The sequence below is a fragment of the Chenopodium album genome, chromosome 14 (genome assembly GCF_948465745.1).
Source record: "Chenopodium album chromosome 14, dcCheAlbu1.1, whole genome shotgun sequence".
Taxonomy (NCBI): Eukaryota; Viridiplantae; Streptophyta; class Magnoliopsida; order Caryophyllales; family Amaranthaceae; genus Chenopodium; species Chenopodium album.
In genome coordinates this window covers 50,635,392-50,653,147 of record NC_137847.1, presented here as the reverse complement: position 1 = coordinate 50,653,147, position 17,756 = coordinate 50,635,392, and the positions used below count along the sequence as shown (strand labels likewise).

At 32.5% G+C, this 17,756-nt stretch overlaps 3 protein-coding genes across 5 annotated transcripts; all 3 read right to left on the bottom strand.

The window, feature by feature from the left end:
• Positions 1 to 2,550: 2,550 nt before the first annotated feature.
• Positions 2,551 to 9,358, bottom strand: LOC145579484 (transmembrane 9 superfamily member 1-like). 3 transcript variants are annotated; one of them, XM_081636732.1, is made up of 12 exons: positions 9,205 to 9,358; positions 8,866 to 8,949; positions 8,588 to 8,708; positions 7,560 to 7,577; positions 7,371 to 7,468; positions 7,107 to 7,259; positions 6,770 to 6,904; positions 5,325 to 5,369; positions 4,199 to 4,331; positions 3,983 to 4,093; positions 3,022 to 3,135; positions 2,551 to 2,941 (listed from the first exon to the last, which is right to left on the bottom strand). In XM_081636732.1, the coding sequence occupies exons 6-9, from the start codon at positions 7,194 to 7,196 to the stop codon at positions 4,227 to 4,229; spliced, it is 375 nt and encodes a 124-aa protein (XP_081492858.1). In that variant the 5' UTR covers positions 7,197 to 7,259; positions 7,371 to 7,468; positions 7,560 to 7,577; positions 8,588 to 8,708; positions 8,866 to 8,949; positions 9,205 to 9,358; the 3' UTR covers positions 2,551 to 2,941; positions 3,022 to 3,135; positions 3,983 to 4,093; positions 4,199 to 4,226. The 3 variants fall into 3 exon arrangements, with proteins under 3 accessions (XP_081492858.1, XP_081492859.1, XP_081492857.1); XM_081636733.1 differs by lacking the exon at positions 2,551 to 2,941 and having other exon boundaries at positions 2,978 to 3,135; positions 4,194 to 4,331; XM_081636731.1 differs by lacking the exon at positions 2,551 to 2,941 and having other exon boundaries at positions 2,978 to 3,135.
• Positions 9,359 to 11,367: 2,009 nt separating this feature from the next.
• LOC145578270 (protein MOTHER of FT and TFL1-like) lies at positions 11,368 to 13,098 on the bottom strand. Its single transcript, XM_081635623.1, has 4 exons — positions 12,887 to 13,098; positions 12,680 to 12,741; positions 12,202 to 12,242; positions 11,368 to 11,600 (listed from the first exon to the last, which is right to left on the bottom strand). Exons 1-4 carry the CDS (start codon positions 13,088 to 13,090, stop codon positions 11,368 to 11,370), a joined length of 540 nt encoding a protein of 179 aa, XP_081491749.1. The 5' UTR covers positions 13,091 to 13,098.
• Positions 13,099 to 14,369: 1,271 nt separating this feature from the next.
• LOC145579483 (protein MOTHER of FT and TFL1-like) lies at positions 14,370 to 16,738 on the bottom strand. Its single transcript, XM_081636730.1, has 4 exons — positions 16,526 to 16,738; positions 16,134 to 16,195; positions 15,949 to 15,989; positions 14,370 to 14,668 (listed from the first exon to the last, which is right to left on the bottom strand). Exons 1-4 carry the CDS (start codon positions 16,736 to 16,738, stop codon positions 14,445 to 14,447), a joined length of 540 nt encoding a protein of 179 aa, XP_081492856.1. The 3' UTR covers positions 14,370 to 14,444.
• Positions 16,739 to 17,756: the final 1,018 nt, after the last annotated feature.

Below are 17,756 nucleotides of genomic sequence, written 5' to 3'. Positions count from 1 at the left end.
ATTGCCTTTTCTATTTATATATATATATCTATCCATTCTTTCTCTTTCTCCTAGCCTCTTTTTCTCTCCCAACCCTTCTTTCTCTCTTCTAGCCCTTTTCATTCTTGGCTCTCTCTGTTTTTTTCTCTTGACCCTTCTCTTTCTTTTCCATCCCCCCTCTTTTTTTTGTCTCCCTCTCTTCCTATTTCTTCCTCTTCTTTCTCGAGTCTCTCCCACTGAATTTTGTAGTCATAAATTTGTGACTTTATTCTTGTCAATTGTCCCAATAAGATTTTTCAAATTGTATGGTTGTTTAGTATATGTGAATCTCTGTCCAAAAAAAAAAAAAAAAAAAAAAAAAGTATATGTGAATCGAATTCATTAAAATTGTGGGGAATGGGGATTAATTGGTGCAATTATACATGTATTAAGTAATAAAAACGTTTTTGATACATGTTTATTACATTTTAATTAATAAATTTATGATAATTATAAGTTATGTTCACTTAATAATTATGCTCAAGATTTTTTCTTTTTTTTTTCCTTTTTTTTTTTTGAAACAATCAAGATTTTTTCCTAAATAACATTAATAAGTTGTCTTTGTATAGTTTTACAAAAGAGCTTTTTATAGGTTTGAATAGTAGAGTATATTGACTTTGAATATATTTAGTTAATTAAACATGTAACTAACTCTAAAACTACTAAAATTTAACAAAGCATGTTTGAGTTTTTTTCGCAAGCATTAAGTAGGTTATAGATTCCTTAAAATTAATTATTGAGTGTACATATGTGTAATGTGGAGTTAGAGACAGAAAAATTAGTTGAGAATTATTATAGAGAAATAGGGAGAAACTATTGGGATTGATGTCAAAAAGGCATCATTAGTACAAAAAAAAGAAAAAAAAAAGATGACTACTCATAAAAAGGAGCAATATTGTCAAAAGCATTAAAATAAGCTTTTAATTTTGACTTACCTATAAATGAATGCAAACTTTGTAATATGAGACACTAAGACTAACGGAGCAATACCTAAACTTGTGCTTAAGTAAATAAGTCTCATTGTAAAGCTGAGCCAATATTGACTTTATTGAGTGATTCCAAAATTCATCCTGTTGTAATGATGACATTAGTACTTTGTTGATGATTACAAAATTAACACTCCTATGTACTCCATCCGTTTCTTATTTCTTGCAACATTTACCATTTTTGGATGCCTCATATTTCTTGCAACAAACTTATTTTTTTCCTTATTTAGAAACTTTTTTCTGCCAAAAAGACCAATATACCCTTATTTTTAAAAATTTCACACATAACATTACACATAATTACAACCTATTATAACCCTAATTGGGCCTAATCTGATTTAATTATCTCTAACCCTTCCCACCCAAATTAAATTCTCTCCCCATTATCTTTCTCTCTCCTCCTTATCACTCATTTCATCTTCTTCATCTCTCATCTCTCCTAATCAAATTTCATCTTCTCTCATCTCTCATTTCGTTGGTTTTGGTGGTGTCGTGGGTGGTTTTGGCGGTTCATCAGCCTAGATCGGGGAGGTTTGGTGGTGTCGATGGGTTTCGCAGGGGTTTGTCGGTGGTTTAAGTTGTGTGGGTCGTCGGTGGTTTAGGTGGTTTGGTTTGTGGGTGATTTAGGTGGTTTGAATTGGTCAGTCGGTGGTTTTGGTGGTTGGTGGTTTGTGGGTGGTTTAGGTGGTTTGGTTTGTGGGTGATTTAGGTGGTCGGTGGTGTCGGTGGTTTCGCAGGGGTGGAGGAGGGGTGTCGGTGGTTTCGTGGGTTTGGTGTAGTGGGTCTTGGTGGCGGTTGTGGGTGGCCTGATTTCTGTAGAAGTGGTTTCATTGGGTGATTTCAGGTGGTTCTAGGTGGATTCGGGTGGTTCTGGGTGGTTTCCAGATGGTTCTGGGTGATTTCGTTGGTGGTTCCAGGTGGTAGCGTTTCATTGCTGGTGGTTCTAGGTGGCTTGCACGTTCTTCGGTGATGGTGTTGGAGTTTTAGTTGTTTAATTAATTATTCACCCTCTCCCCTTAATTACATTATTTACATGCCCTTTTTTATAATCATGCTTAAAAACTTTTGACTTGGGAACCGTGCACCCCCCCACCCCCCCTTATTGCAAGAAATAAGAAACGGAGGGAGTATAATAAATTTGAATCAATCAATCAATCAATCAATCAATCAAAGCCTTAATCCCAAAAGTGGGGTCGGCTAACATGAACCAAATTTGATTATTCCGTGTAGTCATCAACATAAATCTTTCTCCTCCATCCCTTACGATCCAAAACTTCATCCTCACGTAAATCCATGCACTTCATATCCTTCCTCACTCCTTCCAACCAAGTCATCTTTGGTCTCCCTCTTCCTCGTTTAATCCCTCCATGGTCCCACTCTTCCACTCTTCGCACCGGTGCACCCTCGGGTGATGTATAATAAATTTGAATATGGGGTATATTTCAACCCCGTTGGACATTTTAATTTGTTCAATTACTCTAAGAAACTGATCTTTCCTGTTTGCTTTTCTTTTATGTATCTCTTCATTAAATTTTCAGCCTTTTGCAAAATCTGAATCATAGTATGAAATTGACATAAATAAATGTTAATAGAAATTGATCAAAAAAATGAATCTGAATACATCATAATTACATTAAAAATCTACAAAGATTCACAATGAAAATCATGGATCATTAAGATTTGTTTTAACAACGATATGTAGGTGACAGTTGCATGTAATGGAAGTTCTTCAATTGCAGAATAGATGGTTGCAAATTCTACCTGACTGCCTATGAATCATCAATAGCCAGTTGTAGCTGAGCTCTAGAGTGGTTAGCCACATCAACTTTTCTCATGTATACTTCTATGCATTCTTGTTCAAGCTCAAGCTCAAGCTCAAGCTCAAGTAACATCTTGGCCCAAGACATTTCAGCCTTGCCCACTTCATCCCAAATTATCTGAATAAAACAGTATAATAAAAAAAGAAATAGCTATAATCACGGATGAAAACACAATAGACATTTAGCTTATATTATACCTGAAGTTCATACAAAAGAAACCTATAAGGCTACAAGTAGTTTCCTCTTGTGAAAGAGGAGCATTCTGAATGTCACCCATATTAAGAGATATTTGTAACCACGAAATTATTAACCTGCAGATATATCAGTTACATAGATAAGCAAACAAAAAAGAACAAATGTAGTATTAACTTGCGGACATAAATTTAAGAAATCTAAATGATGATGAAGTCATATGTAAAAACTGATACTTTACATTCAAGATACTTAGTCATACTATTCTAGCTGCCTTAACAGCTTATACACTTAATCTGCTATAGAGCGCTGGGGAAAATCATGGCCTAGACTTATATACACAAGGCACAATATATATAATGAAAAAAAAACACTAACCTACATACACATCAAAAAACAAAGCAAAGAAATAAACCAAAACTGATATAACATAGACTCGGCCTTTCTGGTGTTTATGTGTGTAGCTTAAAGCTAATTCACAAAGTCTATCCCATAACTTCCTGGCTTACGCTTGTGAGTAGTTTGGTGTATCATATGTCAGAAAAATGAACCCCTTTAATTACCCTCCCCTTTTTTATAATCAAAAGAGAGAATGCAATACATATCTACTACCTTTATTATCTCCCTAGGCTGTTCCCTCCAACTCATCAACCCAAACACAAAGCAAAAGGGATCTGAAGCCTTATGTATCAAGTTAGTAGGATGTATGCAAATATTTAAACTAAGCATATAAAATTTTATCGCCTGTAAAATTTATGGAGGTTGGTTTGCTTAGTTTAAAGTATTCTATAGCAAATGTGATAGCTCGTACATTAAGTTATTCAAAGCTCATCCAAGCAGATTATCTAGCTGCTCATCTACTCTAGGCACATTATCTGTTTCCTGCTTCTTTAAGAAGTGCAGACAGAACATACAATCAATACAAGTATTTGACAGCAAAAGTGAGAATGTAATCCCAAAACTAACCCAAGTCTTTCTTTGCTTGCTCAGCTTTCCCTTGTTCTTGCAGCTTCATGTATCTCTCATGACCCCTCTCTGTTTTTCCAACTCCTCCCTAAAAATTGTTTCGGTAGAGTCCTGCAAGATATTTAATGCTTAAATCTTAGATGCACTATATGCAATAAAATTAAATCAAGTAGTTAAGTTCTCTAATACGCTATTGAATAATGTGTATTACGTTACTTTGATTTGAGCTGCTTCACAGACTATATCAAATTTCTTTCTCCAAGTCTTCATAAAGTAGCCTCACAACCTTATGACCTTCACGTGCATTGAGAGTTTCTACTATCTTCACCACCTTTTCTGAAGTCCCATTCTATAACAAAAAGAAGTATAGATAAAAACCTCAATATCAATACTGAAAAAACTAAAGTCTGCAGTGATTGATTCAGCTTCCTATCCTCCATAATAATTATCGAGATATTAAATTAAATATCAAAATTTTATAGGAAGGTGTATCTAAAAATGCATTCATGAAATAGTTTATAAGAAACCATATGCCACTTAGCTCCTACTTATTTGCTCTCTGAAGAAAAATAAATCAATACACGAGAATGGACTCAACGATCCACTATGCCTATATTATTAGACTCGATAAATTACAATGTAATCAAACATATTTTTTCTCCAGATTTTACCAAATTACTTCTAGAAATGAATCATATTATCTTACAACACTAAGAAATGGCAAGAGGTCAGATTATCAATATATTAGTCCTGAGAAGCAAATGTGTAGCAACAACTGAATGTTTAGAATCTTGCCCGGCATAAATGGTCAATAAGTCCTTCACCTTGAATTTTCTGCCCATACACATCCATGACATGAAAGACTGGTAAATCATAAGTATATTCAGAAGGGCATCATAAACCCTGAAAATTGATTGCTAATTAAACAAGCTAGGTATTTACTCACAATCCATGAACCATCCATATTCGCCTAAACATAAGCTTTAGTCAATATGAAACTAAAATCGGTGAGGGTTTGGATTGTTTTGAAAAGAATCTCATGCCGCGCACTGCTAACCTAAATGTGACCGAAACTTGAAACTTTCAAATACATCAAGCTGTTAGTCCTCTATAATATAATATCAAAACATGTTCCAAAATTACAATAGGTGATATTCTTTGGCCTACAAACATATTCTTGATCAACAATCAAAATAGCAAAACGCCAAATTATTATGCACCCATCTAAGACAATGGGACATATTCTGCATTTCCAGTTTTAGGATATGTTTAGCTAGTTCTCTAAAGAAACATTATAATCCATTTAAAGATAAACCAAGACCGGAAATATAAGGATATCTACCTGTATTATAGTGGCACTTTCAGAAGTATCATTGTCAATTATTCCCTGCAATGAAACCAAAAGCCAAATCATGAGAGAATATCATAAACAATTATAGGTTAAGTAGGAAAGACGAACTCCAAAAATATAACGTCTTTTATACAAAAGATTCCCAGGAAGACAGCATAAGGCCAACAAATCTATAATTTTTCTTAAAAAAGGAATGGGAATCCTAAAAGATCAAATTCCCAAAACATATTAGTCATATTTCTGATTAAAGAGAAGGATGCAAAATTCCACGAAAATAAAGCAATAAACAAAGGAGAAGATTAGTATTGAAGAGTAGCATATGCAAACCATTTACTGATCTTGAGATGTTACCATTTTGTGCAATGTTTATAACCAGAAATAGAAATTCAAGAAAACCAACTTCAAAGCGTTGTTGTGCAAGAAAAAAAAAACAACCTTGAGGAATGTTTTTATTACTTGTAACATTGCCAATGCATGAGAAGAGTGCAATTTCATGGGTTTAAAAAGCATTTGAAAGGAGGGAATGTTGAGAGCAACTTTTTTTATCTTGTTGAATACACCCTTCAGCAGGATGAAGACTGGAATAAAAAAGGAGGATGTAATCAAAGATCCGAGGGAGATGATAAGCAAGGTATTGCGCTACTACAGGGGTGACTTCTTGGATGATCTTCCAGGACTTGTAGTCTTTACTATTCTTCTCATTCTGAACCCTCAACAGAAAATTGAATATGATAAGCTGAATAAGAGGGGAAAAATCAAAATTCAGGAAACCTCACTGGGTTGTGCAGTGTACAAAACCCAAAGCTCAAGCTTTTTTAAGACAATAATCCTGGTTTTGAATAACGTTCATTGCAATATGATCCCAAGATTGATGAGCTGGTTGAAAGGATAGACATTAGAGGAGGAGTCAAGGCTAAGTTTTGTTTTTAATATGCTAGGTTTATGTGAAAGTAATGGAGAAAAGCTACTGGTGTTTTTAAATGAGAATTATATGCTGGGTTTATGTGAAAGTAATAGAGAAAAGCTAACCTCTTTGACATGCTCCTGGAATCCACATGAAAGTTGTAAAAGGGGCACACACAGGCACACAGCAACCAAGTAGCCATAATAAAAAATAAAAATAAAAATATAAAAAATCCCAAAATAATCAAATCATAATCTAAAAAATTGGATCTAAATGAGAATTAAATGCAACCCTCTCAATCCATTATTTTTTTCCGAAAATGAATACATTACTAAACAATCCCCAATTTCCACAATTGACAAAGCACACTTACAATATATATAAACCCAAAAAAAAAATGAAACAGATAACAGAGAAAGCAATATGAATTGACAACACTAAAAATGCCAATCCACAGTATGTTAGGCTTTAGCATGACCCCAAGTCCCCAATGGTTGGAGCACATAAAATCACCATATAACAGAAGTCTTACCAAGCTTTCTAGGTTATCATCTTCCCTTGCATACTTTGCACAGTCATTTCTAAGAGTTCTCATCAATATCATTGAAACTAAACCAGTGAAGAAAATGACCATCATGAAGGAATTGAAAATAGAGAGCCAATGAATCTGCAATAAGCAAAGCATCCGTTTTAAGAAAAAAAAATTGTTTTCTTCCATTTTTTTATGTGGGGACGAGAAGGGGAGACAATTATTAAATTTTACAAGACATTAAAATCTCGTTACTTTTAAGATCAGATTTTTTTTTTTGTTCTAACTCATCTACATTGTAGTATAGCAAATTTATAGTTCAGAAAAGGTGGAAAAGAACCTGATGCTCAAAAAAGGGGTAATCCAAGTAGATATTAAAACGCCTAGCAAAGGTGACATCTGTTGGTATCCATTTAACAGAATAGGTCATGTCATACACCTTTCCGTCCTTTACTGCCTTAGCACCATCTTGGGTAAGATTAACATGGATGATCTGCACACACAGGTTTTAACAAAAAGCTTGATTTGTTAAAAGTTAAGAAGAGTAGAAAACATCAATCAAGAGAGATGAGATTTAAAAAAAAAAAATTTAAAAAAAAATTACATGATTCCCATTATACTTGATGATGAAGTTCCTATGTGTGTACAGTACGTGCTTAGCATTCTCCCCATTTTTATCATAACGAAGCTCTCCCACAAAACCTGCACACATAGAAATTACATAAATAGGTTAATAAAGAATAAATGTGCCATTTTACAATTATAGCTGAAAATAAAGATGTTACGGACATACCCCACAAAAGTAAATCATCTGAGGTGCATTGAGCAGCCAGGTACCAGCAAAGAGAAAGCAAGATGTCAGCATAAAATAGTCAAGCTAAATAGTGATACAGAAACATGCAAACAAGGTAGATATAGCTGAGACAAGAGTGTCAAACTCCAATGTGAAACCTCTTTTGACTTAGATGCATAAATGAGAATGAATATAATGACCAATGTTCCAATGTGATAAATGAATAAACTCCAATGCATAAATGAGAAAGAATATAAACTCCAATGTGATATAATCACGAAAACCAACAATGTTCCAATTTCCCTGTAATGACCAATCGACCATGAATAACAAGCATCTACTTCATAATACACAAACTATAAACATATAGATATAGCATAAGATAAAAATCAAAACAAAACAGAAGATACCAAAGCAAACAATAAGACGTCCCGGTCATTCTAATACTGACTCTAGGACACAGTTACATAATCCTCGAAAATAACAGCTATTCAACTTCCCTCACAATGGCCAATTGACCACAATTCACAAGCATATATATCCACAAACACAAACAAACCACTAAACACATCAACAAACCCAAAACAGCACCGAACGAACCGGGGTAAAAACCGGAACCAAACCGAACCAAAACTGAAATAAGCTGTATAATCCTCAAAAACAAACCAATATTGATTCAAAAACCCCGGCAATTGACCACAATTCACAGGCACACACATACACAGAAACACAGACCATAAAATTCATAATCAAAACAAACCCTAAAATTCCGGGTCGCAAAAAATACAGGGTATCATTCAATTACTTGCAAAATGCAAAATTTAATACAAATTCACACAACTCAACATCTTGAAGAAAATATAAGCAAGATTATACCTTTATAATACCCAATTGGTATAAAATTCATGTAATTAAGAAGAAAGTGCATAAATTTCAATTTCACAAACAATCTTTTATTTAAAACAACAAAAAAAAAAAAGGCAAATTAAATTCAACTACTTACAAATTAGGTGATATAATGAGCTAACCTTGAAATTGAGGAGGATCGGAAATCGGCGGCGTTGCCGGCGGTAGAATTGGTATCGCCGGAGAGAGTTCTAATAATTAAGCAAGCTACACTGCTACGCCGATCCACTCAAAACCACCCAACTATGACATTAATAACATCGGAACCAGCAATTAACAAAATACAATAAAATCAACAGATACCCAAACCATAAACTATATACACTGATCAATTAATCATAAATTAGTAGAAGTATTGAACAAAAAAAAAACAAAAAAAATCCAGGGAAATGGGTCGTACCTTATTGGATCTAGGTTGGAGAAAACTGATATAAAAACTTATTCATAGTATAATTGATTCAGAATACCACCTCCACCACGAAACCTGGTAACAAAGAAGAAGACATTAGATCATACCACATTAATTCAGCTTGTCACGCATCAATTTTCACATAATTCCATTAGTTTAATTTGCATAACTTAATTCCCATAGCTCAATTCCCAAATCACGACCTTCTATTAAACCGAATTCTACCAGAAATGATTCTGTATAATTTTCTTTAAAAAAAAACTGAATTACAAATGGGGTTTTTGTTATTTTAGTTGGTAGTTTAATATTAAGAAAGGAGTAGAATTATACCTGAAGAACGGAGAAACGACATCAAGAATCATCTTCCACAAGCTCCCATAACCATCGTCGAAGGGATGATTGGTGGTTTTGAGCTCATCGCCATTGTTGTTGAAGGAAGACATATTTTCTTTCTCTAGCTTTCTCTCTCCTTGTTTCCATAAAAACTCTGAGCTTTTTTCTGAGATGAGAAGAAAGAGAGCTGAGGGAGTATGTAAGGGAAGTCGGTGAGAGCGAGCAGTCAATTAGTCAAAGCACTCAAGCATCAACCAATTAGAATAAAGGGTAATTCCGGAACTCCATTAATTTCGGGGGTGTTAGTGTAATAACCTCAAAAGTTACTGTTGCTAACTTCCTATTTTTATTATGGGTTATATATTATAGATTCACGTATTTATTTGACCGCATATTATGATTTACTTAGGGGGAATATATATTCCGTAGCTATATGAGATTTGAGTTGAGCTTTGAAAAAACATAGTCTTCTATCATGTTGCAATATTAAAGGAATGAAGAAAGTACTCCGTATTATATAGTATTAGCAATAAAAAATACTCCCTTCGTTTCATAATGATGTTCTTGTATTACGTAAAATGATGCAAGTTTTTATCCATCTTTGACTGCAAATATCTTTAATCTCACACTAGCAAAAATTATAAAACTTAGATATTAATAATCTAATTACCAAGACGAATAAAACTAGATATCACATGACTATATTTGTTCTGATAGATTGAGAGAAATTTAGAAGATTCTCACTTATTTTTAAAGTCAAAGATTTCAAACAGAAACATCAATGTGCAACGGGGTAGTATTATAATTAAAAAGAGTATAGATAGAAATAATACTGTTATATACGAAGTATATTTTAAGTAGACACATGATACTTCAAAGCCTTATACTCCATACGATCTTCGTATATAATATACTTACTACAAGTATTATTTTTTAATTTTTTTTTGAATAATTTTACTTTATTTTTTCAATAATGTCAACCCTTTTTGAGGTTTTGACTTGTGACTTGATTATGTCTTCACTCTTTTATTGTTGACCTGTCTTCCTTTTTTTTTGAGGGGGGAGTTTGCTCTTTAATTGTCTCCAAAGGCTAATTGGTTGGTTACCTTTTCTTTTTCCTGGAAAGTATATATTTGATTGATAACAAAATTTGAATTTACTCTTTCCATCCTCGAAAGAACGACCATTTTGGGTTGATTTCGCGGGTATTAAGAAAATAAAAAAGATAGTAGTAAAAGTATATTGGAAAATAAAATTCACATTGGGTATAATTTACAAAAAAGTAGAGAGAGAAAACAATAAAAATATATGAAAAAACAAAATTTACATGGAAAAGCTAACTTTGCACAAGTATTATTGCAAATTTGAAATTTTTTTAATGCAAATAGATCGATCATTTTGGGACTAAAATTAGGTTAAGAGGGTCGAACTTTTGGAGACGGGGGGAGTAAATATATACTTGTACAGGTAGTTATTAGGAACACTAATACCGAAGTAGGCAAAATATGTCTTATTAAGTCATGTATGTGTTACTTTTCCAAAAAAAAAAAAAAAAAAAAAAAAAAAAAAAATGGTTGTGTATGTATTGATTCAAAATGTAAATATGTACGTAAAATAGTCTTGATCTATATATGCCACAAGCAAATATTCTAGATTATGATAAATTATTGAGTAATTCTGTACTTCATAGTAAAGTCTCATTTTATTTCTAAACAAGACTCAATTATACAAAATACTACTCCGTAGTATTACTGTATTAGATATATATATACAAACAAAATAAACAACATTTTTGACAGATTATTTAACATTCAAGCAATCAACTCACATTAGCATTATCAACTAGTCTGATCTAATTTTGGTGGATCAAAATACTAGTAATACATCAACATCTAATATAGTCACATAAATATCGCACATAAATTACAATGTACTACTCTTAAGTACATTACTAGTTTATAAATAATACGGAGTAATACTAGTTGTCTAAGATCGACAACCAATTCAACTACAAGTCCAAATCATGTCATTAACTACAAGTACAAAACTTCCTTTACTCCATAACAACGATAACATTGCCTTTTTCGAATATTATACACGGATCAACTAAGCTTAGCTAGAAACTAGTAAAGCCTAATCATGATTTAGCTAGTGATTCGATCAGTTGTCATAAGCTATGTTAGCTTCTTTCCGGGAGTTGAAGAAGAGGGCGGCAACCGGCTGTCCGAGGTCATTATGGGCAACGAAATGGCGGGTGTTGAAATTGCCACGGGCGTATTCCGGTGGAAGTGGCCTAGGCTTCACTAGAGGCCCCTTCTGTTTGTACAAAGCAAACACATAACGATGCTTCCCTGTCGATGGTTGCGGGCCCATGTACTCAACCAACGTCCTTCCTACAAACAAACCAATTAAACACATCAACACAACACAAAATGTCGAGTGCTATATATTATGTGCATACATTTATATCCTTTACTAGATCAGGCTCCTGCGATGCACGATTTAAATATTATTTTATGATTTTAACAATATTATTTAGCTTATTTGTGTGTAATAGGTACGTAGTACAAATAATTTAATCAATATCTAATAAATCGAGAAATTAATAAAGAGTGAAAGCCCCAATTCATATAATCTGTATAAAATATACGGAATAGGAGAAAAAGATAATGTTTATAAGAAAATGAAATAGTCTGACCTTCCTTTAATTTTTCCAATCGAAATTGCATAATTAGTCAATTTAAATATAAAATCTGTTAGGAAAATGTATAATTAATTTATCATTTTCAAATTTTTATTTATGTTGAAAAAAAAAATAATGATGTCATTATTAGTTTTGGTGGGAAATTTTTTTATAAGATGTTAACATATGAAAAGTAATGACATCAGCGGTAATTACTTTAGTTATATTTATAGATAGATATGTGGTACGTGTACGCCAGATCATAGAACAAACAATAATTTATATTATACGGAGTAATAGTGAAAACGTACCTTTAGAAGAATCCATTCCTTGAGGAATATCCACAACAATCCTACAACAAATTTAAGTGACATTAATGATCTTAATGATCAAATTTACGTATGCCTCCAAATTAAGTTTTAATTTGCGCTTTCAAAAAAAAAAAAAGTTTTAAATTTGCAAGAACTTTTATTCATCAAAACAATTAAACTTCCTAGGCGCAATCATTCACTCATCCTAATTTGATTCGGCGCATATATTCTTTCAGAAAGAAATTTGACAATTATTATACGGTAATATCGATAAAATTATATGAAACACATAAAGGAGTATATAAACAAAATCCGGAAATATAAATAATGCTACCTCCATTAAATATTAATTGTAATTTTAGGGTATTATTTGAGAGACATAAAATATTTCAAAGTTACAACTAATATTTAACGGAGGACCGGAGGCAGTATGTAAATAAATGATGGAAAAGTTAATTGACTAGGAAAAACAACTCACCAATGAAGCCATTCCCTTAAGGTTGGATGAGTAGGATTAGGTGCATCCGGATCAACCATTATCTAATATAATAATAAGTAAAAAAAATTGATTAGCGAAATTAATTTGATCATATTAAACATACAATACTCATAAAATAAAAATGATAAAAGATTGATAAGATAATAGGAAATTATAAAATTAACAAGTTGATTAAAGTACACTTACTAGAGTATAAAGATCATCAGGATGAGGGTTATGAGATGTCACTTGAAGATGAGGCCTATTTTTGGCTTCTAAAGGCTTGATTTCGCACCCGTTAGAGACCGTTTTGGACCCGTATTGAACCTTTAGCTCAGCTACCGGAGTAAACGGCTCGAGTACATCTCCGATCACTTTTCCGGCTACTAGGATCTCCGGTGCTTCAGCCATGTCTTTTACTAAATATTGCTAGGTATGATGATGTTGGGGTTATTAGATAAGTACTATATATGTATGTTACGAAACTTTAGGTTTTTGATTATTTTTATTTGACGGGTAACACGTTAGAGTCTTATAGAATATAGTAGTAATCAAAAGGGTGACATTTGGATTTCTGAAATCTTCTAGATAAATGCCTTGTATGAGTTGTATCATTTTTGTTAACTTTTATTTGAGGTTCTTTGGGATTTGTGGCTAGCAAGTTTGCCACTTTTCATTTTAACCATTTTTCAACTTCTAAGTAATGTTATAATTAGGATAATATGAGCTCAATAAGTCACAAATAAGAGTTTTTATAAAATTATTGCTATATTTTATTACATATTTAGAACACATGTACGAAGTATGAAGAACTTCAAGATATTTGTTTGAACTTACTTACAGATGTCTTTCTGAAAGGATATTTTATGAAAATAGTTGGTTAATGTAAGATTTGTCTTCCATTGTAATGTACTTGTAAGTTGTTACAACATTTGTTTATGATAAAGCCTGCCATTTTAGAGATCCTATGCAATGTTAAATGGGCTTAGTATTAAAAAGTTGGCCCAAACTATGATACTAAAGCCCTTTTAATAGAAGTGCAAATAGCCCTATTGCATAGGTTCTCTAAATTAAAAGGGCCCAAATTGTTATAATCTAATTTGAGTAACTTCTTTGTTTGTTTACTATGGAATTTTTATATTTTTTATTTTTTATTTTTAAGTTAATTCATTAATATAAATAGAATATTGAGTTGATTCGAACTTCGTAGCAGAGACATGTTTCCTTTGTAATCTTCTTCTAGAGTTTCTTTGTTCCATGTGTAAGTCTACCCTGGCTGGTTTATTTTGCCAATGTGTTTAACGTTTACTTATCTAGTTATCTTTCAATCCTGTTCAACATTAGAGAACAAAACATATAGAAGTAGATGTACATTTCATTAGTCAAATGGGTTGCAGTTGGTCATGTGTAAGCCTATATGAGATGATAAAAGATGCATCGCCAATGACATTATGTTATTTACATGGTATCATCACTGACATTATGTGATAAAAGATACATCGTCAATGACATTATGTTATAGGATTACATGGTATCATCACTGACATTATGTTATACGACGAAGTAATTATAAACTATAGAACTTCCGTGGTACAATATAATGTATATTCACACATCATAATAAACCACACTATTACTAGTATAATGCATTAAGCTTTGGACACACTACACAGGGTCACATAGAAAAAACAAGTAAATGAGAAACAATAACCTATCTCATTTACGTAGAAACCCCATCAACACGTACAACATAACCAACTTCGAATCAACGTTTTTTATTTGCAGCCTCTTTCTGAGAGTTGAAGTAGACGGCAGCAACCGGTAAACCAAGTCCGTTTTGTGCAGCAAAATTCCGAGTGCTGAAGTTGCTACGGGCTTGTGGCAGTTGCCACTGCTTCGTGATTGGTCCTTTCTGTCTAAACAACACAAACACGTACCGGTGTATTCCGGTGGGCGGTTTTGGTCCCATGTACTCTACCAGCTCTTTTCCTGCACGCACATTTCATACCCCTTATATTTTTCAATGTGTTGGTCCATAAATTAATTACTTCCTCCGTTCAAATAATTAATATTACGACATAGACTTTTGTACTATTCATTATTTTTTTTTTACCACATAATATAATTGATACGTTAACTAAGTAAAATATAATTATGTGAAATTGTGTTAGATTCGTATCATAAAATACTTTCACAATATCAACTTTTAATAATTTTTACTCATATATAATTATAAATATTTTACATATAAAATATTTTTTAGAATACGTAATTTCATCCTTATTGCAATATTATATTTTTAGAATGGAGGAAGTGTTATGGAGTATCAAATAATTTATTGTCTTCACTTTTTGTTGTTGTTGTTGTTGCATATACTAAGAGTCTAAGACGGATTGATGAGTATTGTCTTATAAATTTTCAGTTTGATAAAATTATTTACAAATACAAGTCATAGTTATCAGAACAAAAAGATTGAATAAAATGACGTAGGTGAATACAACATCACTAGATAAGTTCTGAATGTAGTAAATAGTCGAGGCCATTGAGAATTTATAAGCTTGAATGTGAATTAGCCTAATTTATAAGCTTGAATGTGAATTAGCCTAAAGGGTGAACCGAATTGAAAAAAAAAAAAGGTTTAATTTCCAAATAGTGTTTGTATGCATGCATACGACTATTACTAGTGGATTACAACTAGTTTATTTAGTTAATAACCTAGCTAGGATGTTGCCCATGATATGGAATCGAACTAAGTTTACATTATTGTCTTTTGTGATTCTTTACGCATAAAAAAATAATAAAATAATAATAGATAGATTATACTTTGCAATATATCCCTATGAAAGCATACAAAAAGCAACAAGAAGGATGGTATATTTGTTATAAACCAATATTTTATTAGTCAAGCAAAAGCTAAACTCAAAACTTGAACAAGAAATTATTCATCTTAATGAAGAAAAAATGTCCCTATACTTGACCCAAAATGGCACTAAATGACATATGTTAAGTCTATATATACAACTTATATCAATATCATTCTTTTTTATTTTTATTTATTATTTTTTTATTAAAATATAAGTTGATGTGTTAAAGTCTACAAATTTATGTGCCAATTTCTTTCATTATAGAAATTGGTCAAAAGAGAGTATGCTATTAATGAAAATGAGTGTGGAGTGTGGAATAATACAATATATACCTTCTCTAGTAAAAACATGAGAAATACTCCGCATAAAGCAGTATAGCGAAAATGAAATTGGAGGAGGACTAACCTTTGGAAGCATCCATTCCTTGAGGAATATCAACAATAATCCTGATGAATTAGTCAAAACAACCTCGATTTATTATTTTTATCAATTAATTATTAGTAGAAATAAATAAATCTCTTATCAAAGTTCTCCGTCAATAACACACTACAAAAGTACATAAATAAACATGCATGTGTTATGTGTCTAACCAATGAAGCCATTCTTTCATTTTGGGCTCACTAGGACTTGGAGCATCCGGATCAATCATGATCTACAAGAAAACAAATTCATATCAATATAGAATGTGCACATGATGACATGAATATTGTACAAAGTTCATTATAAGGTAAAGTACGACCCAATATGATATACGAATAATTATTGCATGATCCTGAATTGATAATGCATCCTCCTTTTACCATATAAAAGTGACTACCAAAGTACCAATTCAATTTAATCAGATATATATACAATTTTATACATATCATAAGAGAAGAAATCAATAGTTCGAAACCATGCAATAACTTAATATGCTACATTTTCAAAAACAATAAAATTAAGCACAACAATAATGAAAGTTATATGGATGATATGTACGTACTATGGTATAAAAATTATCTGTGGAAGGGTGACCCGAAATTTGAGCAAGAGGCCTTTCAAAGGCAAGTGAAGGTTTGATTTCGCAACCATTGAAAATGTGTTTTGTACCGTATTGAACTCGAAAATCGACCATCGGAACAAACATATCAAGCACATCACCAATTACTCTTCCTACAACCAAAGGATCGACTGTACGTCTAACCATTGTTGTCATTTTAAGCTAATAATTATAAACTCTTTTTTTTTTTTTTTTTTGTTTACCTAAAATTGTAAGTGACCAGATATTTTTAGACATGGTCATAGTAGCTAGCATACATATATAATAGGTATACATGTCGCTGAGTGGACTTTGCTAAGTGGCTTCAAATGAGTGACACGTAGCACTGGAGCTAAGTGGTTGACACGTAGTAAACTGAGTTCTACTGAATGTTGAGTTGGACACGTGTGGGATATCCGAGGATGTTCTGTCTCTTTAAACTGTATATATATCATAGTAACAGTGCGCACCTGCCGTCTTTATAATGTAACGCAAATTATATGCATCAGGTCGTTATTATACATAATAAACTCGTATAAAATATTTCTAGTGCTTGTTTGGTACAAGCACTTTGGAAGTTTGGATATCAGAGCGCATCTGGCCGCATATGTCTTATGTATTGGAAACACATGACATTATAAAGATATTGTATATCACAGATTTTTGTGCGTATGACCAACCATTATATAGGAGTTACTTTTTTTTTAATGATATAGAGGTTACTCACTCAATCATAGATTATTAAGTCGATTAGAAGTTACTCGGTCAGGAATTGCTCGAACAGGGATTACTCACTCAGTCAGGGTTTACTCAGTTGGACAGGGGTTACTTGGTCAAGGGTTACTTAGTCGGCTAGAGGTTACTCGGTCGATTATGAGTTACTCGGTCAAAAATTAATCTTCTATCAGGAATTACTAGGTGTGTGTCAACTGGCCACAGAATGTGGCCAACCGCACACAAAAGTTGATGATTATATTGTATATGCCATGTAGAGATGGTGGAATCATATATAGAATAATGTGTTTTGATCTAGAAAAACTGACCCATTTCCTAAAATATTCAACTCTAATTTAAATTTTACATCTATTATATGATAAGGTTTATTTTGACCTAGATAACCCTAACGATGTATTTGGATTGAAAGAAATGGAGGGAAAGGAAGGGGAGAGAAATGGAGACATGGGGTATCTTTCAT